The sequence below is a fragment of the Suncus etruscus genome, chromosome 11, assembly GCF_024139225.1.
Source record: "Suncus etruscus isolate mSunEtr1 chromosome 11, mSunEtr1.pri.cur, whole genome shotgun sequence".
In the NCBI taxonomy this organism is placed as follows: domain Eukaryota; kingdom Metazoa; phylum Chordata; class Mammalia; order Eulipotyphla; family Soricidae; genus Suncus; species Suncus etruscus.
In genome coordinates, this window is record NC_064858.1 from 62,062,713 (window position 1) to 62,084,328 (window position 21,616).

The 21,616-nt window shown below is 42.2% G+C and overlaps 1 protein-coding gene across 1 annotated transcript in view; it reads right to left on the bottom strand.

The window, feature by feature from the left end:
- Window positions 1-21,616, bottom strand: part of ALDH1L2 (aldehyde dehydrogenase 1 family member L2) — an 84,742-nt gene that overhangs the window by 42,764 nt on the left and 20,362 nt on the right. Inside the window, exons 5-12 of the mRNA XM_049783187.1 lie at window positions 19,242-19,343; window positions 18,967-19,056; window positions 15,277-15,411; window positions 13,723-13,848; window positions 12,944-13,035; window positions 10,471-10,618; window positions 5,438-5,557; window positions 3,012-3,139 (exon numbers count right to left, since the gene is read on the bottom strand). Of these exons, the coding sequence (XP_049639144.1) occupies window positions 3,012-3,139; window positions 5,438-5,557; window positions 10,471-10,618; window positions 12,944-13,035; window positions 13,723-13,848; window positions 15,277-15,411; window positions 18,967-19,056; window positions 19,242-19,343 (941 nt within the window). The remainder of the gene's footprint in view (window positions 1-3,011; window positions 3,140-5,437; window positions 5,558-10,470; window positions 10,619-12,943; window positions 13,036-13,722; window positions 13,849-15,276; window positions 15,412-18,966; window positions 19,057-19,241; window positions 19,344-21,616) is intronic.

Consider the following 21,616-nt stretch of genomic DNA (forward strand, 5'->3'; position numbering starts at 1 on the left):
AAATGAAATACGCGCGGGGGCGTGAGCCCCCCGAGCAGTTCTGTAGTTTTTGGATGCATAGGGAGGAATTTCTCACCCCATCCCCCCAGGGCCCAATTAACCAGGCGTGGCCCTGAAGACCCGCCTGGTGTGGGGGGGGATCTTGTTCCCCTGGACTAAGTGGTCAGCCCAGGGGGCCTATGGCTAGCTGTCCTGCCCAGAGCCCCCAACATACCAGTCAAAGGGACCAGAAATCCTGGCATGCGGAGTGTTCTGAGCCCAGCTGTGCCTCTGTGTTCCCCCTCTTTTAATGATGCCACACTTCCTCTCTATTCTCTCTCACTTTCCTTCCACATACTTGGTTTGAGGTCCTGTCAACATAGTTGGCCACTGTCACAAATTTCTATGGCAATCACAAACTGTGAATTGTGGAGGCATGATTTTGATATAGTAGTATGTGAGCTAAACTTTGCCCAGAGGTTAGCTAGAATTCATCTAGGCTTGTTCCCCCTAGAAAAGGGAGAGATCTTGCCAGAAATGATAAAACTCCTATAAAGTCTTTATTACCAGAAGTTAAGCTTAGTGCCTTACTTAGAACTCACCACTGGGAAATCCATTGATCATGCTTGTCTTTTCCAGGCTCTTCCAATACGTCATGGCTTCACACATGCCTTTTGCTATTTACACATCTCAGAAATGTCTGCCACAGAGCAGTGATTGGATCATAGTATTCCAAGGATATCATTGGCAGGAATAGGTATAAATGGGGGGTTATACTTATAGAGTGAGATGTTAGAATTCAACCCACACTTCTTGAAAATGAAAACTCGTAGCTGGAGAGATAGCATGGATGTAAGGCATTTGCCTTGCATGCAGAAGGACAGTGATTCAAATCCTGGCATCCCATATGGTCCCCCGAGCCTGCCAAGAGCGATTTCTGAGCATAAAGCCAGGAGTAGCCCCTGAGCTGGGTGTGACACAAAAACAAAAACAAACAAACAAACAAAAAGAAAATGAAAACTCAATTCTGTTTGGTACAGAACTATTTCCAGTACTAACTGAAATGCACAAGACTAAAATCATGGGATTTAAAATAAAAATACCACTAAAAATACCAAGAGTTTCTGCCCAGCATTTATGGGAAGAATATGTAAGCCTTTTTAGTGACTATAAAAAAATATAATTTGGGGCCCGGAGAGATAGCACAGAGGCATTTGCCTTGCAAACAGCCGATCCAGGACCAAAGGTGGTTGGTTCGAATCCCGGTGTCCCATATGGTCCCCCGTGCCTGCCAGGAGCTATTTCTGAGCAGATAGCCAGGAGTAACCCCTGAGCACCACCGGGTGTGGCCCAAAAACCAATATATATATATATATATATATATATATATATATATATATATATATATATAAAGTCCCAGAAAAGGACTTAAATTTTATATATATATAATTTAAGTCCTTTTCTGGGGGGTGGGGCATACTTGGTTGCACTCAAGTCTTACTCTTGGCTCTGTTCAAGGATCACTTCTGTGAATTCTCAGGAGACCATATGCCATGTTAGGGGTCAAACTCAGGCTGGCTGTGTTTGAGGCAAGCACCCTACCCACTGAACTATCTCTCTCGCCCAAGATATGAGTATTTTTTCTTTCTTTTTCTTTTTAAATTAAATCACTGTGAATCAGTGTTATAAAGTTGTTGATACAATAAAGTTGTTGGTCATACAATGGTCCAATCACTAGTCTCTTCACTAATGTTCCCCAGTTACCATCCCCCACTCCTAGACTGCCTCTATGGCACACACTTCTCTTTCTCTCTCTCTCTCCTCTTCCCCATTTTTCTTTTAGGCAATGTGATTTGCTGTTACTGAAGGAATAACAAAAAAGTGGATTTATTTTTTGGTTTGTGGGTCACACCTGGTGGTGCTCAGGGGTTACTCCTGGCTCTGCACTCAGAAATCTTTCCTGGCAGGCTCAGGAGACATAGAGGATGCTGGGAATCAAACCCAGGTCTGTCCTGGGTAAGCTGTGTGCAAGGCAAATACCCTACTGCTGTGCCATCTCTCCAGCCCCTTTTTTGCTTTTTATTTGTTTAGGATTAGGGTTAGAATTAAGGGTAGGGGTAGTCATAAGGCTAAGCTTAGGATTAGTGTTTGGTTTACTTATTTAACCTATTTTTAATTTAAACACCATGTTTACAAAAATTTTATTCTGGGGTTTTAGTCATAGAATGTACACCACCCTTTACTGATGCCATCTTCCCACCACCAATTTCCTTCCCCCACCCCAACCCCCTGCCTGTCACTCAGACAGGCATTCTGCCTCTCTCCCTCACTATTATTGTCATGGTAGTTATCATTGTGGTTAGTGCTCTAGCTACAGTCACCACTCTTTGTGGCAAGCTTTATATCATGAGCTGGATCTCTTGGAGTTCAGCTCTATTCTCTCTGGATGGTATTGCCATCCTGTCTTTTATTTTTCTTATATCCCACAGATGAGTGAGACTATTCTATCTTTCCCTTTCCCTCTGGCTCATTTCATTCAGCATAATAGTTTCCATGTCCATCCATGTATAGGCCAATTTCATGACTTCATTTTTCCTAATGGCTGCCAGTGTAAATGTACCACAGTTCCTTTAGCTGCTCTTCTTTTGTTGGGCACCTGGGCTATTTCCAGATTCTGGCTGTTGTAAATAGTGCTGCTTTTAAATGTGTCCCAAGTATGAGTAAAGGCCCATTTACTTTGCCCTGCTAATATAAGAACAACATCAATAAGCAATTTCTCTCTCTTCCTCTCTCCCTCTTTCTCTTTCTCTCACACACATTGATTTATTTCTTCTTGGTGAATGCATGCTTTTTTTGGTTTTTGGGTCACACCTGGCAGCGCTTAGGGGTTACTCCTGGCTCTATGCTCAGAAATAGCTCCTGGCAGGCTCAGGGACCATATGCGATGCCGGGATTCGAACCAATGACCTTCAGCATAAAAGGCAAACGTCTTACCTCCATGCTACCTCTCCAGCTTTTTAAAATAAACTTACCTATACATCAATCTTCCTCTTTCTCTTGCGTTCATTCGTCCCCATTCACCATTTTCAAAAGCATCCTTTGCTGCTGCTACTGCTTTATCAACATCCACCAAGGAAGCATAGGATACTTTGCATATTGTCTATTTCAAAATAAGTAAAAAAAATAGTGGATACTTATATAGAGATATACAAATAAATAGGCTTCTTTTGATTAATATTATATTAAGAGAAAAATAGGGCAAATAGCCTATAGTGTCGTGCCACTTTACAGTTTGAAAACGAACACATTTATAACTTCCTTCAGAAATTTAAGTTGAGGGCCCGGAGAGATAGCACAGTGGCGTTTGCCTTGCAAGCAGCCGGTCCAGGACCAAAGGTGGTTGGTTCGAACCCCGGTGTCCCATATGGTCCCCCGTGCCTGCCAGGAGCTATTTCTGAGCAGACAGCCAGGAGTAACCCCTGAGCAATGCCCGGTGTGGCCCAAAAAAAAAACAAAACAACAACAACAACAAAAAAAAAAACAAGAAATTTAAGTTGAAAACATAGTTTCCTACATCAGCACCAGGAACAAATTCTACCAAGGAAGGCCCCATCACCACCATGACACTGACTTACTCCAAAGACAGTTCTTATGTCACTCTGACAACCAGGCAACAGCAATAGTTTGCTTTTAGGACAGAAATCTTTGCAATGCTAACTGATGGGGAGAAAGAACCAGAAGACACTACAAAGCACCCGGACTTCAAAATAACTCCTATACCTGACAGCAACAACTGCTATGGTAAAGAGCTGACCAGCAAGAATGACTAGGGGGTTAGACAACCTAGTTATGCCTGGAGTCTTGAGTTGGTTTTATGCCAAAATACCTCGGGGGTAAGATCTCCCTGTTTTTTAGGCCAAAGGTCTTTTATTTCAACTCCTTTCATATTTTGCTATGCCTATGCAAAGGACACCTGCCACACACACATTTTATTTTTTTATTTTTATTTTTCTCTTTTAGTATATCTCCCATCTTGAATAAAAGGGGGGGGTGAGTGTACTAAATCTTTGAATATTGAATATTTGAATATTGAATATTAATGACTTTATTGGTGATTCAATAATTTTCACAAACATAATTGCTCTACCCTTCTTTTTCCATCTTTTTTATTTTTTTAATTCTCTACTTTCTTTTTTTTAGATTAATATCTTTATTTAAACACCTTGATTACAAACATGATTGTGGTTGAGTTTCAGTCAAGTAAAGAACACTCCCCTTCACCAGTGCAACATTCCCATCACCAATGTCCCAAATCTCCCTCCTCCCCACCCTACCCCGCCTGTGCTCTAAACAGGCTTTCTACTTCCCTTATTCATTCACACTGTTATGATAGTTCTCAATGTAGTTATTTCTCTAACTGTCTACTTTCTATGTTTGAATAACTTCACTTTCTGTCATCCTGAAACAAATGTATTATGATCAGTTATGTCAACTGTGGAATTTCTTTTCTTTTTTTTTTGGGGGGGGGGGTTTTGGGCCACACCCGTTTGATGCTCAGGGGTTACTCCTGGCTATGCGCTCAGAAATCACCCCTGGCTTGGGGGGACCATATGGGACGCCGGGGGATCGAACCGTGGTCTGTCCTATGCTAGCGCTTGCAAGGCAGACACCTTACCTCTAGCGCCACCTACCCGGCCCCGGAATTCATTTTCTTTTAAAATTTTTTAAAAAGGGGCCAGAGAGGGCCTGGAGAGATAGCACAGCAGCGTTTGCCTTGCAAGCAGCTGATCCAGGACCAAAGGTGTTTGGTTCGAATCCCGGTGTCCCATATGGTCCCACGTGCCTGTCAGGAGCTATTTCTGAGCAGACAGCCAGTAGTCACCCCTGAGCACTGCCGGGTGTGGCCCAAAAACCAAAAAAACAAACAAACAAAAAAAAAAAACAGAAAATAAGTCTAAAAAAAGGGGGGGGGCAGAGAGATGGCATGGAGGTAAGGCGTTTGCCTTGCATGCAGAAGGACGGTGGTTCAAATCCTGGCATTTCATATGGTCCCCCGAGCCTGTCAGGAGCGATTTCTAAGCATAGATCCAGGAGTAACCCCTGAGCACTGCCGGGTGCAACCCAAAAACCAAGAAAAAAAAAAGAAATTTAAATTCCTGACTATGAACTTAAAAAGCCTGAAAAAAATTTTTCATGTACAGTTTTATATGAAAGTGTGCCTCTGACAAGTAGAGGAATATTTAGTTATCTGTCTAAATTCATCATAAATATTCATTTTATAAAATGTATCACTATAGTTATCAGCAGTCAGCACCAGAATTGAACAGGTGAAATTTGTGAAGAATGTATGTTAAATGCTAAAGGTAGTGATAGAATAAAACAACCTCTTAAGAAAGTCCATTTTACAACTGTATATAAAGCAAAATCTTTGGGTTACTATACACACACATTCACTTACAGATCCATCTGTTGGGTTGATTGTGTCATAAGTCTTTTCGTCATCAGCATCTGTGAACTGTCCATTTATAAAACACTGATATGGCATATTTATTGTCATTTCATTGACCTCCTTTGAAACCTACGAGGGAGAATTATATAGATTCACTATTTTGTTATTTTCCATTTGATATCAAAGAACAATAAAAACACTAATGCAGAAGGAACCAGTGATATTCAAATTTCTACTGTCCGGAAGAGACTTATGTTTACAAGCCTGTGTGAAGTCTGTTTACTGAAGCAGGAGGTTAGTACCTGAGAGACTAACCTAGTCTAGACCAGGCCTTATAAATATTCACTTGTCTCCTTAGAGACGTGAAAAATAACTCAAAAGAACTCCAGAGAGTGGAAATGCTACCATCTACTGACAATATTTATAAAGCACAACCATTACTTCCATTTAAATCCTTTTAATAGCCTTTGTCAGTTGAAATGGTCTTTCCCGGGGTGTGATGTGAATGAAGTGTGTGTGTTGTAAGAAATAGGGTGAACTCTGATTTTGAGGCACCACAAGTTATTAAAAACAGCCATTGCATTCTAAAGTCAAGATGCAGAAATCTAACTTTTCTATAGGCTAATAAGAAATAGAAAAGGATATTGTTATTTTTATTTATTTATTTTTCGTTTTTGGGCCACACTCGGCAACATTCAAAAATTAATCCTGGCTCTACACTTAAAAATCACTTCTGGGGGCCGATGAGGTGGCGTTAGAGGTAAGGTGTCTGCCTTGCAAGCGCTAGCCAAGGAAGGACCACGATTCGATCCCCTGGTGTCCAATATGGTCCCCCCAAGCCAGGGGCAATTTCTGAGTGCTTAGCCAGAGTAACCCCTGAGCATCAAACGGGTGTGGCCGAAAAAAAAAAAAACCAAAAAGGAAAAATCACTTCTGGGGTAATAGCTTGGAGGTAGGGTGTTTGCCTTGCATGCAGAAGGACAGTGGTTCGAATCCTGGCATCCCATATGGTCCCTCTGCCAGGAGTGTTCTGAGTGTAGAGCCAGGAGTAACCCCTGAGCGCTGCTGGGTGTGACACAAAAACAAAAAAACAAACAAAAAAAATCACTTCTGTCAGGCTCGGGGAACCATATGGGATGCTGAGGATAGAACTTGGGTCCTTCCCAGGTTGGCCACATGCAAAGCAATCACCCTACTGCTGTGTTATCACTCCGCTCCAGGACAGAATATTCTGAAATGCCACTCTCATTTGTGCTTCAAGTATCGAGGAATCAGTTTAACAAAAGATGTGAAAGACTTAACAAAGAAAAGTATAAAACACTATTAAAAAAATAAGAGGACACAAAGAAACAGAAACACATCTCCTGTTCATATATTGGAAGGATTAGCATAGTTAAAATGGCAATCTTGTCTAAAGCATTATACAGATTTAAGGCAGTCCCCATGAAAACACCTCTCTTCGTTTTTTTAGGGGCACACCAGTGGTGCACAGGGTGACTCTGCACTTAGGAATCATACACACACACACACACACACACACACACACACACATATTCCTATATTCATTGTGTCCAAGGCTGTTGATGTAGTTAAGGAAATTATTCACTGTATCCCCCCAGTAATGGCAATTGGGACACGCTTTCTGCAACTGACAACTGCTCCTCAAGTATAAAAAGGAAAGTCTAGCCGTTGGGGGGCGGGGGTGGACAGGGAAAAGACTGGAGCAGAGCCTGCCGGTGTGTGGGGAGCTGGAGATGCATCAGCAAGTTGCTGCCTGCTTCACCTCTACCCTCATTCTCTGTCTTCTCTCTTGAAATGGGACCTACAGGCCTCCCCTGAGGGCCATCTATTACAGATTTCTCTCTGGGAACCCACCCCCTGCAATGGCAGCTCTGAGGCTGGGAATAAAAGGAAAGGTATCTCTTTGGATACCCAAACACTCTCTTCTCTCTCCCACTCTCCCTCTCTTCTCTCTACCCTTCTTCTCTTTCCCCTTCTCTTCTCTCTCCTTCTCTCTTCACTTTCCTCTCTTCTCTCCCTCTCTCCTCCCTCCCTCCCTCCCTTCCTCCCTCCCTCCTCCCTCCCTCTCTCCCTCCTCCCTCCCTCCCTCTCCCTCCTCCGGGCTCTCCCCTCTCTCTCTCTCTCTCTCTCTCTCTCTCTCTCTCTCTCTCTCTCTCTCTCTCTCTCTCTCTCTCTCTCCACTCAGGTGGCAGTGGTCCCAGGTGGCAACATTTTGATATCCCTGTGGGGGCACCGAGCCCCGCTCGGCAGTTGGGTCCCCAGCCTTCAGTGGCCTTGCAGTTTGCAGCCTTTCATCCTTGCTGTCTTTGCAGTTGACACCTGGCTTTTGCATAAGACAAGTGCCCTATCTACTACTGTACTATTCCTCAGGCCCTATCTATGACTTTTTTTTTTTAATTTGCATGGTTTTGGACCACACCTACAGGTTCTCAGGGATTAGTCCTGGCTCTGTGTTCAGAAATTACTCCTGGCAGGCTTGGGGCACTATATGGAATGCCAAGAATCGAACCCAGTACCCAGTCAGCCTGGTGCAAGGCAAATGCCTTACCAGGCATTGCTATTGCTACTGGTATTGCTCCAGCTCCCATGTTTTTGTTTTGTTTTCTTTTGGTTTTTGGGTCACACCCAGCCAGCACTCAGAGATTACTCCTGGCTCTATGCTCAGAAATCACTCCTGGTAGGCTCGGGCGCCATATGGGATGCCAGGACTTGAACCACTGTCCTTCTGTATGCAAGGCAAGTGCCTTACCTCCATGCTATCTCTCCGGCCCCAGACCCCATTTTTTTAAAGACACAAATCAAACACTGTTAAAATTTATATGGAACAATATCTCCCCAAAGTAGTCAAAGCAATTCCAGGAAAATAGAAGATGGGAGGGGGTTTCTTTTCCCCACTTTCAAACTGTATTATAAATTTGTAGCAATCCATCAGTTTGGTATTGGAAGACAGACTTAGATCAATGGAACAGAATTGAGAGCAGAGAGACAGATCCTCAGGCATATGGACAGTTCATATTCAACAAATGGTAATGGGGTAACTAGTTGGTAACATGCATAAAAATGAATGCAGACTCCCTTCAGGAGACCATGCAGTGCCAGGGATTCAACTTAGAACTTCTTTAAGTATGCTATGCATACACATGCCTAGCCTGTTGTGTTCTCTCAGGTCCAATATATAATACTTTATAATGTGCTGACAGTTTAATTTAAAAAAGTGAAAGTTGGGGCCAGAGTGATAGCACATCGGTAGGGCAAATGTCACAGATCCAGGACATATCTGTTCAATCCCTGACATTCCATATGATCCCTCTAGCCAGGAGTGGTTTCTGATCACGTAGCCTGGAGTAACCCCTGAGCATCACCAAGTGTGGCCCCAAAACAAACAAACAAAAAAACCTAGGAATTGATATTCCATATAGCCCAGTAGTTTCACTTCTTGGCATCTATCTCAAAAGCTTCAGAAAAGATAGTTGCATTCCTATATTCATTGCAGAACTATTCAGAATAGTCCAAATGTAGAAATGACTTAAATGTCCAAGAACAGATAAAGAAAATATGAGACACTCACATACGTATCAATGGAATACTACTTGGCTATAAGAAAACATGTCGGCTGCCTAGTATTCCATTGTGTATATGTACCACAGTTTCTTTAGCCACTCATCTGTTGTTAGGCATTTGGGTTGTTTCCAGATTCTGGCAATTGTAAATAGGTATGCAGAGGTATTTTTGTATTGTGTTTTTGTGTTCCTAGCGTACCCTAGAAGTGGTAAGGCTGAATCATATAAAAGCTCAATTTCCAGTTTTTTGAGAAATCTCCATATTGTTTTCCATAAAAGCTGGACTAAATGGCATTCCCACCAGCAGTGAATGATAGTTCCTCCCTACGTCCCCGCCAGCACTGATTGTTCTTATTCTATGTGATTGTGCCAGTCTCTGTGGGGTGAGATGGTACCTCATTTTGGTTTTGATTTGCATCTCCCTGGTGATTGGTGATGTGGAACATTTTTTCATGTGTCTTTTAACCATATGTATGTCTTCTTTGAGGAAGTGTCTGTTCATTTCTTCTCCCCATTTGATGGGATGAGATATTTTTTTCTTATTAAGTTCTATCAGTACCTTATATATCTTAGATATTAGTCCCTTATCTGTTGAGTATTGGGTGAATAGTTTCTCCCATTATGTGGGTGGCCTTTCTATCCTCATCACAATTTCCTTTGAAATGTGGTGATAAGAAAACATGAAGTCATACAATTTCCTGTCATGTGGATGGATCTGGAGAGTATCATGCTGAGTGCAGTCATTCAAGGAGAGGGACAGACACAGATTGATTTTTTTTAAACATGTTGAATATGAAGAAATAAAACAAGGGCTGGAGCAGTGGCACAAGCAATAGGGCATCTGCCTTGCATATCTGCCTTGTGTCCTAACCTAAGATGGACTGTTAGGTCCCCCAGCATCCTATATTGTTCCTCAAGCCAGGAGCGATTTCTGGGCACATAGCCAGGAGTAACCCTGAGTGTGGCCCAAAATCCAAAAAAAAAAAAAAGAAAAAAGAAACAAACAAATACCTAGAGGCAACAGACACCAAGAAGCTTCATAGGAAAGGGAAATAGGTTGCAGAGGGAAAACAAGGGACTATGGTGGAGAGAAGTGACACTCATGACACCCTATCATTAACACTATTATAAACCATGGCAGCCAAAATAAAATAAAACTAAAGTACATCAGTGATTCCCAGGAATTAAAGTGGGGAACAGGGAGGCTAAAAGAATGGAGATTGATTGTCAGTGTGTGTGGGTGGATAGTGGTATTAATAAAAATGTTTCTTAGTCAAAGGGTTACTGATGGATACTCAACTCTGTATTGTAAAATCAAGTTTTACACATAAAACCACTGGATTTTATGATATGTGAGTCATCTAAAAGGTGGTCTCTATAGAAACCAATGGAAGGTACACCATTCCTTTATAGCTGGTGGATCTTAATAATGTAGATTCTAAACATCATGTAAAGGCTTACATAATCCACGACAAGCTCCACCTCCTGATCTTCTCCTCTGAGCTTTCTCACCACCTTTTGGATGAAATCTTCAAACTTGGTGGCCATGTAGACATCTTCATTCTGTAAATGAAGCCCACCACATTTCTGCCTGATCTCTTCAACTAGCCTGAAAGGAAGAGCCAGCCCATGTTACTAATATTTCTTAAGAATGTAAGGAAACTTTATTATATCTTTCAATTTGCTTTGAAGTAAGATATGTCACAGAGAGATGAATATAATAAATTCTTTTAAACTTTTTTACATGGCTAAAGAGATAAGAAACCAAGGCAAAAACAAAACAAACAAAAGCAACATTGGAATTACTGTAAGCAAATAAGATACATTCCTTTTCTTTGAAATGTATTCAAGGAATCATAAATAACTAAAACTTCCTAACTCTAAAGAAAGTGAGAAATAAAAGCCATGTTGCTAAGTATTCACTCTAGACTGTGTATTAGATTAAAACAAGCATCTACTTGTATGTATTCTTAGCAATATAAGTCTAAATAGAATCATTAAGTTGGTCAATGTAATTTTAGAAGTTCCTTTCGATCCTTTGGTTTTTCTCTGTTAAGTTTTCCAATGACAGTTCTTAAGGACATATCTTGAATACCAATGGTACACTAGACAAAGTCCAACACAATTGTAGCTCAATCATTAAAGGTGGCTTTATTAATTTAATTTTATTTATTTAAAAAATTTTTGTTTTTGGGTCACACCCAGCAGCGCTCAGGGATTACTCCTGGCTCTACACTCAGAAATCGCCCCTCGCAGGCTCAGGGGACCACATGGAATGCTGGGATTCAAACCACCGTCCTCTTGCATGCAAGGCAAACACCCTACCTCCATGCCATCTCTCCGGCCCCTATTAATTTTCATTAACTTTTTATTTAGACTTTATTTTAAATTATTTTTGTTTGAGGCCACTTTCAGCAGTTTCTGCATGGTGCATGGTCACTCCCAGCAGTATTGGGGGACCAGGTAGTACTGAGGATCAAACTCAGAGTTCCCATATGCAAAGTGACACTGCAGACCTTTCACCCATGTCAGCCATTTTGCCCTTAAACGGAAAATATCAGATCACTAAAATAAGTCCGTTTTAAAAGAGAAAATGGGTTATTCTCGCAAGACTATCTTGCTAGCTAAAAAGAATTTTTTAACTGTACTTTAGTTGAACAGATGAAGTTTCTGAGTACTCATAAATCTTAGCTAAAAAAAAATCTCTTTTGAAGAACAAAACTTCTTGACTTCTGATAATGTAGTTTTCTCTTGAGAAGATTGTTCTAGATAACTCCAGAAATTAAGAGGTTTTGTGTATCTCCTGATTATATTCCCAAGCCCCTAAACTGCTTATGACCATGTAATAAGTGTTCAATTTTATTGTTAAAGATATGAGTAAGTACCATATTAATCAAAGACACTAACTTGCTCAACAAGATTATGTCAAAGAGGGGGCCGGAGAGATAGCATGGAGGTAAGGCGTTTGCCTTTCATGCAGGAGGTCATCGGTTTGAATCCCCGTGCCCCGTATGGTCCCCCATGCCTGCCAGGAGCAATTTCTGAGCCTGGAGCCAGGAATAACCCCTGAGCACTGCCAGGTGTGACCCAAAAACCACAAAAAAAAAAAAAAAGATTATGTCAAAGAAGGAATACTCTTTTCCAGGTTTAACTCATGAGAGGCCTTGCCCTCTCAAAGAAAAACCATCTCTGCAGACCTCACTGATTTGAGGGTTCTCAATTCTCAACAATGAAGGGGCCAGTCTAGGACTCTGAGTCTTTCAGTTTGTGCTGAACCAGACTACAAATAAATTCTCACTATCATGTAGTTATTGTGTATCTTGCAAGTAACATAATAATACTCATTCTAGCTATCTTATGGTGTAATTTTGGAAATAGAAAATAAAAGGGTTTGGGAGAAGTATAATATATGTCAACATTCTGGATTAAATGCTATGGAAAATTCCAAATGGACATTCTCACCCAGAATTCCTAAATCCCAATGTATACTAGAGGAAAATCAGCTAAGAAATGTGAGGACACCAAAAAAAAAAAAAAAAAAAAAAAAGCTTCCAAGCCAGGGGCGATTTCTGAGCACATAGCCAGGAGTAACCCCTGAGCATCAAACGGGTGTGGCCCAAAAACCAAAAAAAAAAAAAAAAAAAAAAAAAAAAAAAAAAAAAGAAATGTGAGGACATATCATGAAAAGAATGGTTAGATTTCAAAGCATATGGGAGATGGTAAGACAACTACTGGCTAGTAACAAGGAGAAAGGGAAAAATATCTGTGATTGACCATAAGAAAAAGCAAAGCCAAAAAATACACTGCTCAAAGAATGATAGAGATGGAATGAGTAGAATGATAATATCCAGAACAAAGGTTTCACCTTTGACTTTTGATATCAGTAGCAGAGGATTGTGACCTAACATAGGCACAAGAAGATCGTGGTTTTTACCTGACAACATCCATAGAGCTCGCTCCAGATTTAAAGAAGTCTGTTGAGTTTTCTATAACTGAGACATTGCTTAAAATGCCAGCCCAGATGATCTACATATGAAAAAGAGAATTTAATGCAGGAAGTGTCACGTGGATCATCATCACAAAAATTGCCTCACTCTCCACCAAGGCTATTTCTTCTTCATCTTGGAAATGTGCCTTTACTGTGTTCCTCCACATCTCATGTGAGATGGAGCCAAATGATGCCATCTAATCACAGCTGTGAGAGGAGTGAGTTGATCCCCTTCTGGGCCCATGTCAAACTTCCTTCACAGAATTCTCTGCTTTTTGGCTTTCTTTTCTTCCTTTTTGGTATTGGAGCTACATGGATGTTATTTAGGGTCTCTTCCTGACCGTGGTCAGGAGTAATTCTTGTCAGTATTCAGGGGATTATATGATACTGAGGATTGAATCAGTGTAGGCCACAGATAAGGCAAAAGCCTTAACCCCTGTACTATTTCTCTCACCCTCTTTGGTTTTTGACTGAAGAAATGGAGATAATCTTAGAGCAGAGACTCAATCCCAATGTCTTTACCCTTCATCCCTATGTTCTAGCTTCACTCAAATCCCCATACCTACTGGGTTATTTATGTGAAAATGGGTTATGTTTATAAAATAAATTTATACAATAGGATGAAGTCATGTCCCAGACCTACTGCTTTGGAAGCTGTGGGATCAATTTTAAAATGGCCTCAATTTCCCCAGATTTGGATAATCCAAAAGACATTACATGTTTACCTTGATGGTCTCTGCCACCTGCATCTCTGCAGTTGTGAATTCTACTGCTGCAGTCTCCCCTGCTGAAAAGTACTGTGAAGCAGGGATCATTTTACCATCTTCAAACTGCAGACTTCTCACCATCAGCTACAAAACAGCACCCAAACAAGCAAGAGAAGCTAGGATTAGGGCAATTCACTAGAGAGACTGTAGAGAGGAGTATTAGATATTATAGGAATAGAAGGATAGCTTATATGAAAAATATAAAAACATGAATTAAAAATTTACTATTATATGCATAAGAACTAAAATGGTTTTGGTGGGAGGTGGGCCACTAGCTGTGCTCAGGGATTACCCCTGACTTATGCTCAGGGATCACTCTTAGGGGACCATATGTGGATCAAATTCAAGTTGGTCTCATGCAAGGTCCTATCTATTCAGCCCCTGAAATGGGATTTAAATACAATAGGAAGGAGAAAGTTAAGTCTTGGAGCTGATGCTCTTAGTAAGGTATCCAGAACAATGGACAATAAGCACTGAAACATTCAAATTTGGATTGTAGGTATTTAGACTAAAATCTACTATAGCTATTACCATTCCTACCATCAGCTAGACACACACACACACACACACACACACACACACACACACACTTTAATCTCACACAAATTCTGATGGAGGCAGGTGCTATTATTACCTCCTTTTTGTTTTTGTGTTTGGATCATACCCTCCAGTGCTCAAGGCTTCTTATTCCTGTCTCTGCTCAGAGGTCAGTCTTGGTGGGGCTCAGGGTATCATATATGGTGGCAGGGATCGAATATGGGTTGGCCACATGCAAGGCAAGTGCCCTGCCTACTGAACTATTGCCCCAGGCCTTATTATCCCCATTTTACTGGTGAGAAGATATAGAATTAGTGAGGCTGAGTCATTAGCCCAGTACACACAGTTCATATGTACGTTTTGGAATTGGCATGAGGAAGCTGTTGGACTCAAGAACAGTTGTTCTAGCCAACAAGCTACCATAGAATACATGTAAACAGCAGATTCCCTTTTGGCCTTTTCACTGGGAAGCCACCAAGAGCCCACTGCTGGCCAGAGCCACAATCCCCTACATGGGCAGCTATGTGGACAGAAGGAGGTAAGGGTAGCCGGTATCCTGGCACTCAGAGTTATCTCCTCTCAGCCTCCCAACTCTGATGATGAAGAGGCAAACAGACTTTCTTTGTTTCACAGAAAGGGAAAGTGAGCCTCAAGAGAGTATCTTGCTCAAGACTCCCCAATGCAAAGTTGTTCAAGGCAGCATGCCCTGACAGATTTTTAACTCTTTTCTGCTGCATTACAGAACAGACTGGACTGGTCCTTGCCACCCATCCCAAGGAGCCATTTTCCCACTAATGTGTGGAGAGCCAGTTCAGCCATAGAGAAGTGAAGACACAGATTGCCCAAGACTTCCTAGCCTACTGCAAGGCCAGACTAGTTTGAGAAAACTATTCATCATTTCATAGTTTGGGTTACAGAAGGAAGCAAAAAACAACAACGATAAAACAAACAAACAAACAAAAAACTCCCACTTACTGCCTTTTCATCATTACCAAAAAGCACAAGTCCATTTTTGGTAACCAGGCCAGGTTTCTTGGCACCTCTGATTTCCAGGGGTTTCCCAGGAGGCACAGTACTATTCAGTAAAGATGAGCCATAGAAAGTGACCATCTGAAAGAGATCAGGCACAGAATGTAAAATGAGGAGGTAAAAGCTGCTTTTTTTTTTTTTTAGTTTTTGGGTCACACCCGGCGGTGCTCAGGGGTTACTCCTGGCTGTCTGCTCAGAAATAGCTCCTGGCAGGCAGAGGGACACCGGGATTCGAACCAACCACCTTTGGTCCTCGATCGGCTACTTGCAAGGCAAATGCAGCTGTGCTATCTCTCCAGGCCCATAAAAGCTGCTTTTAAGAGATTGTGCAAACTACACAAAGAAATTAATATTCAAATGATTGTTCATTTTGTCTTAGGGGAGAAGAGGGCTGAATCCCCAGTTGTACTTAGGGATCACTCCTGAGTAAAAGGAATTGTACTCAGGGATGCTCAGGAAACCATATATGGTGCCAGGGATTGAACAGGGATTGGCCACATGCAGGTGCCTTAACCTTGTACTATATCTCCAATGTGAGAGACTCTAGAGGCCTTACTGAAAGTAAGAGATCATCTGTGACTGTATGGTTGGAGAATTTCAATGTGTCCCACTGCCAAGTGACATATGAATATACCTTCAATTAATAGAATTATTTTCTATTCATAGTGAGCAAAGGTGAATAAATGAACAAAACACTTCTCTCAAACTCAGAAGGTAGAATGTGGAGTAGGGGAAATAGGAATATAGAAGGAATGGAGTGTGTGTGTGTGTGTGTGTGTGTGTGTGTGTGTGTGTGTGTTAGAGAGTTAGAAATTTGGAGGCCATAGTCAGTGGTGTTCAGGGCTCATACCTAGCAGTGCTAAACCAGGGTTAGCCACATGCCAGCAACTGTCCTACTGCTGTACTATCTCTCTGGCCCAGAAGTGAAGATTGTGGTGCAAGATACAGATCCTTTCAGCACTACTGACTCAAATCTGTCCTAAATTGAAATTATCCTAAACTGGAAATGCATTTCACAACCCTAATCTACAGAATATCACAGCCCACCCCACCTTAAAGCTGCACAGAGCACTTACAGATGGGATAACCTAATGCCAGGCCAATTTTATCATCAAAGGTTGAACACCCTGTACCATTCTTTTGCATGGCACTAGAGAGAGCCAGGCTGCTAACTGCTTACTGTGTGTGTGTGCCCTCAAGGTCCAAAGTGGCAGGGAGCTGCCTTAGCCTAGCACAGTTGTGGTGAACAAGTTCGACACAAAGAGCCAAAATTTTAAACTGTGAGAGTCAGAGAGCCACACCAAGCAGCAACCTGCCAAAACAGACAAACACTCACACAAAAGCATATAATTTTAACAATAACATATTAAACACATATTGCATTTTGCCATTTTGAGTGAGGGTCAAAATCCTGCAGTGATGGTGAGGGTGTGCTGCGTCCTCCACACTAAGAACTAACGGCAAGATGTGACCCAACATGTGACACACGGGTCCCCGCTCGCTGGCCCGTGCAGTTGTTTCGAGGGATGGGAGACGGGATGACGCAGCGTGGGGGCAGGACTATGCACTCGGAGATCTACAGCAGAACAAAATCCAAACTTGGCAAAGAGCCACAGTAATACAAAATAATGATAAGAGGCAAAGAGCCGCATTCATTTTGGCCGGGAGCCGCATGCAGCTCGAGAGCCGCGTGCTCGCCACCCCTGGCCTAGCACTACAGCAAAGTACAAGAAATCCCACTCAGTCTTAGGGTCAGCCACTTTCAGCCAAGTGAACCAAGTCTTTGAATAAGGCCTCTGAGTTCCAGACAGGCAGGGTCTCATCCTTTCCTCCTCAACTAACCAAGAGAAAAGAAGTAAAGTTCTAGAACTTGCTGTATTGTACTTCTTATTGCTTTCCCAGGAAAAGATTAAAAATTCAAAAAACAGATTATGAAGCCAGAGCAATATCATTGTGGTACGGTGTTTGCCTAGCATGCAGATGACCTGGGACGGAGCCTATTTCAATCCCCAGCATCCCAAGCCTGCCAGGAGCGATTTCTGAGTGCAGAACCAGGAGTAACTCCTGAGTGCTGCCAGGTGTGGCCCAAAAACAAAACAAAACAAACATAAACAGAAAACAGGTTATAGTTTATTTCACATTATCTTTTCTTTTTTCCAAACACTGGGGAATTAAGCCTGGGACTTTACCCTCGCAAGGTATACACTATACAGTTGAGCTACATCAGCCCCCTTTCCAATCCTGTACTGTCAATCACTGTACAAATTTATTTCTTTGTTGATCCCATATATATATATATATATATATATATATATATATATATATATATATATTTTGGTGGTGGAGTGAGGGTCGGAGGAGAAGCACATCAGTGATGTAACTCCTGATTCTTTGCTCAGGGATAACTCCTGATGGACTTCCAAATATCATATGTGGTGCTGGTGATCAAACCTAGGTCAGCAACGTGCAAGTGCCTTACCTGCTATACTATTGCTCTAGCTCCAATCCTATGCCTTTAAATAAACATCAGAGATGCATAATTCTTTCTTTTTTTTTTTTTTTTTTTTTTTGGTTTTTGGTTTTTGGGCCACACCCTGTGACGCTCAGGGGTTACTCCTGGCTATGCGCTCAGAAGTTGCTCCTGGCTTCTTGGGGGACCATATGGGACACCGGGGGATCAAACCGCGGTCCGTCCTAGGCTAGTGCAGGCAAGGCAGGCACCTTACCTCCAGCGCCACCACCCGGCCCCATAATTCTTTCTTTTAAGGTGTAGAGATGATCATGACAATGAAGGAAAGTTCTAGTTTTCTGGAATTTTAAGTTCACAGATAGCTTTTACGGGTCTGAGGTGAGATCTGCAACTATTTACTGCCCCACCAAGCTGCCATTCTTAAAAAAGCCCCTTGTTTCAAGAAATATCACCTCTCCTTGGAGATTCCATGGGAATGTTAGAAATGGAATTGTCTAGAGTCACTATGTAAAGTTTCTTTTTTTTTTTTTTTTTTTTTTGGTTTTTGGGCCACACCCAGTAACGCTCAGGGGTTACTCCTGGCTATGTGCTCAGAAGTTGCTCCTGGCTTGGGGGACCATATGGGACACCGGGGGATCGAACCGCGGTCCGTCCAAGGTTAGCGCAGGCAAGGCAGGCACCTTACCTTTAGCGCCACCGCCCGGCCCCCAAAGTTTCTTATCATTATAGTTATAGTTAAAAAGTTGTAATGTGGGGCCGGAGAGATAGCATGGAGGTAAGGCGTTTGCCTTTCATGCAGGAGGTCATTGGTTCGAATCCCGGCGTCCCATATGGTCCCCTGTGCCTGCCAGGAGCAATTTCTGAGCCTGGAGCCAGGAATAACCCCTGAGCACTGCCGGGTGTGACCCAAAAACCACAAAAAAAAAAAAAAAAAAAAAAAAAAAAAAGTTGTAATGTTTCTGATCATTATGGTTCTAATGGATAGACAAGGGAGGCAGGAGGACAAGAAAAAGACCCTCTTAAGATGCAAAAGCTGCTGTGTTAGAGGCATTCAGGGACTTGTTGGAACAAAGACAGCCAGTCCCTCTAAACTGGTTTGCAAGATTAGGTAAGTGTAAAACAATTTTATGAAAGGGCGATAATTAAAATAAATCCTTAGCATATACCTGTCCATTTATCTCACTCCAAGCTCCAGGCACTTTATCATGACCTCGGATCCAGTTGTGTAAGACTTCTGCAGACTGATCCCAAGAAATCTAGAGAAGGACAAAGTGCAAGTTGAATCTCCTAATGTGATGAGTTTCAAAAGTAATGGGAAGAAATTCTTGGATCCAAGTGGTGGGGCAGTTTGGCTTTGGGATCAACCTTTTGGTATATTGGGAACTACTTAAAGGTGGAAGGTCATGAACTTTGAGATGAGTGAGTGAAGTGATATAAATACCTCTGCATTTTCCTTTTTCTGGATACCTTCATAAGTTGCCCCTTCTTCTGGCTGGGGAATCCGAGGAGCTTTTCCATCAGCGATAAGTTGGACAGCTTCCACCTACAGCCAGAAATAGGAGCCATGTTATAGTCCAGGAACTACCAGTGGCATGATCTGTTTACCAATGTTTCTAGGGAATGGAACTACAACATAGAAATCTGTCCAAAGAATCTGATTATAATATAATATTAACTATTTCTTTTGGTTCATCTGTATGCCAGGCAATGTGGGAGGCCCTGTGGGTAAAATATCCCTTATAGACTTGTTTTCAATACTGCCAGGGAAATATTAGTGTTTCTGCTTTATACAAAATCTGCTCAAGTTCACAGATAGATTTTTGGGGGGGTCAGCTGACATTCTAAAACAGTCCCTTGTTTTAAGAAATGTCACCTCTCCTTGAAGAATCCAGGGGAATTTAAGAAGTGGAATAGTCTAGAGCAGGGGTCTCAAACTCAATTTACCTGGGGGCTGCAGGAGGCAAAGTCAGGGTGATCCTTGAGTGCAAAGTCAGTAGTAAGTCTTGAACATTGGGGGTGTGACCCAAACAACTAAAACAAAACAAAACAAGATTCCTATAGGGCAGGGCCACAAAATATTGTACGGAGGGCCGCAAATGGCCCGCATGCCGCGAGTTTGAGACCCCTGGTCTAGAGTCACTGTGCAGTGTTTTTGATCATTAGAGTTCTAGAAAATAATGCATTGTTATAAGTAAGAAGTTGTACTTAGGGTCTGGGACATGGCTTAAGGGTTGGGAACACATACTATGCATGACAGAGTCCCCAGCACTCGATGATACTACGAGCACCAAGTTAGGATTAAGTCCTAAACACTACAGGGTAGACCCAATGAAGAACAAAAATAAAATAAATCCAAAACAAAAAAAAAAGCGGGCATTTGCCTTGCATGCAGCCAACCAGGACAGATGGTGGTTCAAATCCTGGCATCCCATATAGTCCCGCATGCCTGCCAGGAGCGATTTCTGAGTGCAGAGCCAGGAGTAACTCCTGAGCACTGCCAGGTGTAACACAAAAACAAAACAAAACAAAACAAAAATCCAACTTCCTTTCTAGCTGGATTTTTTGAAAGGTAAAAATCAATTGTGGGGGAGAGGGGCAGAGAGATAGTTTAGCAAGCAAGGTACTTTCCTTGAAAGCAGCCAACCAGGGTTCAAAACTGGTACCACATATGGTCCCCAAACCCATGCTCAGGGCTCACAACTGGGTATGGCCCCCCAACCACAAAAACAAAATCAATCAAACGTCTGATTGCCTTTGAGATGTGTACTGTCTTCTCTTCTGGTACCACATTTATGTTTGCTTTGAGCTGAGATACTCTCCCCTGTCCTGACAGGTCTGCATAAACTCAAATTCTCAGATTTCTGTTTACACATTTATAGCTGCTCATCACTGGCCCCAGAAGAATGTGGGAGCATTCTGGGCACAGGACCAATTTGACAATTCATTCAGTCCCCCTACTTCTAGAGATGACATCATCAGCTACAGGTTCTGGGACAGAATGACTTGTAATTTGTGAGTCCAACACCTATTTTCTTTAACATTAAATGTTACGGGCCCGGAGAGATAGCACAGCGGTGTTTGCCTTGCAAGCAGCCGATCCAGGACCAAAGGAGGTTGGTTCGAATCCCGGTGTCCCATATGGCCCCCCGTGCCTGCCAGGAGCTATTTCTGAGCAGACAGCCAGGAGTAACCCCTGAGCACTGCTGGGTGTGGCCCAAAAAAATTAAAATAAATGTTACAAAGTTTTGCTCTGCTTAGATCATCATCTCTATGCTGCTACTTCCAACACAGCAAATGCTGAGCAAATTTTAATGACAAAAAGTATCTTTCAGGGGCCGGAGAGATAGCACAGAGGTAGGGAGTTTGCCTTGCGTGCAGAAGGAAGGTGGTTCGAATCCAGGCATCCCATATGGTCCCCCGAGCCTGCCAGCAGCGATTTCTGAGCATAGAGCCAGGAGTAACCCCTGATTGCTGCTGGGTGTGACCCAAAAAACCCCAAAAGAAAAAACAAACAAACAAAAAGTATCTTTCAATATTGTCAAGGCTAATCATATATATTTTTTAAACTCTACTGATTTATTGATTAGTTTTTGGACCACACCCGCTGGTGCTCTGGGGTTATTCCTGGCTCTGCACTCATAAATCGCCCCTGGCAGACTGGGGGGTCATATGGGATGCTGGGAATTGAATCAGGTTCCTCCTGGGTCAGCTGCAAGCAAGGCAAACACCCCACCACTGTGCTATCTCTCTGGCCACTAATCATCTATCTTTACTTTGTACATTAATTATGCTTTTCCTCTTTTTTTTTTTTTTTTG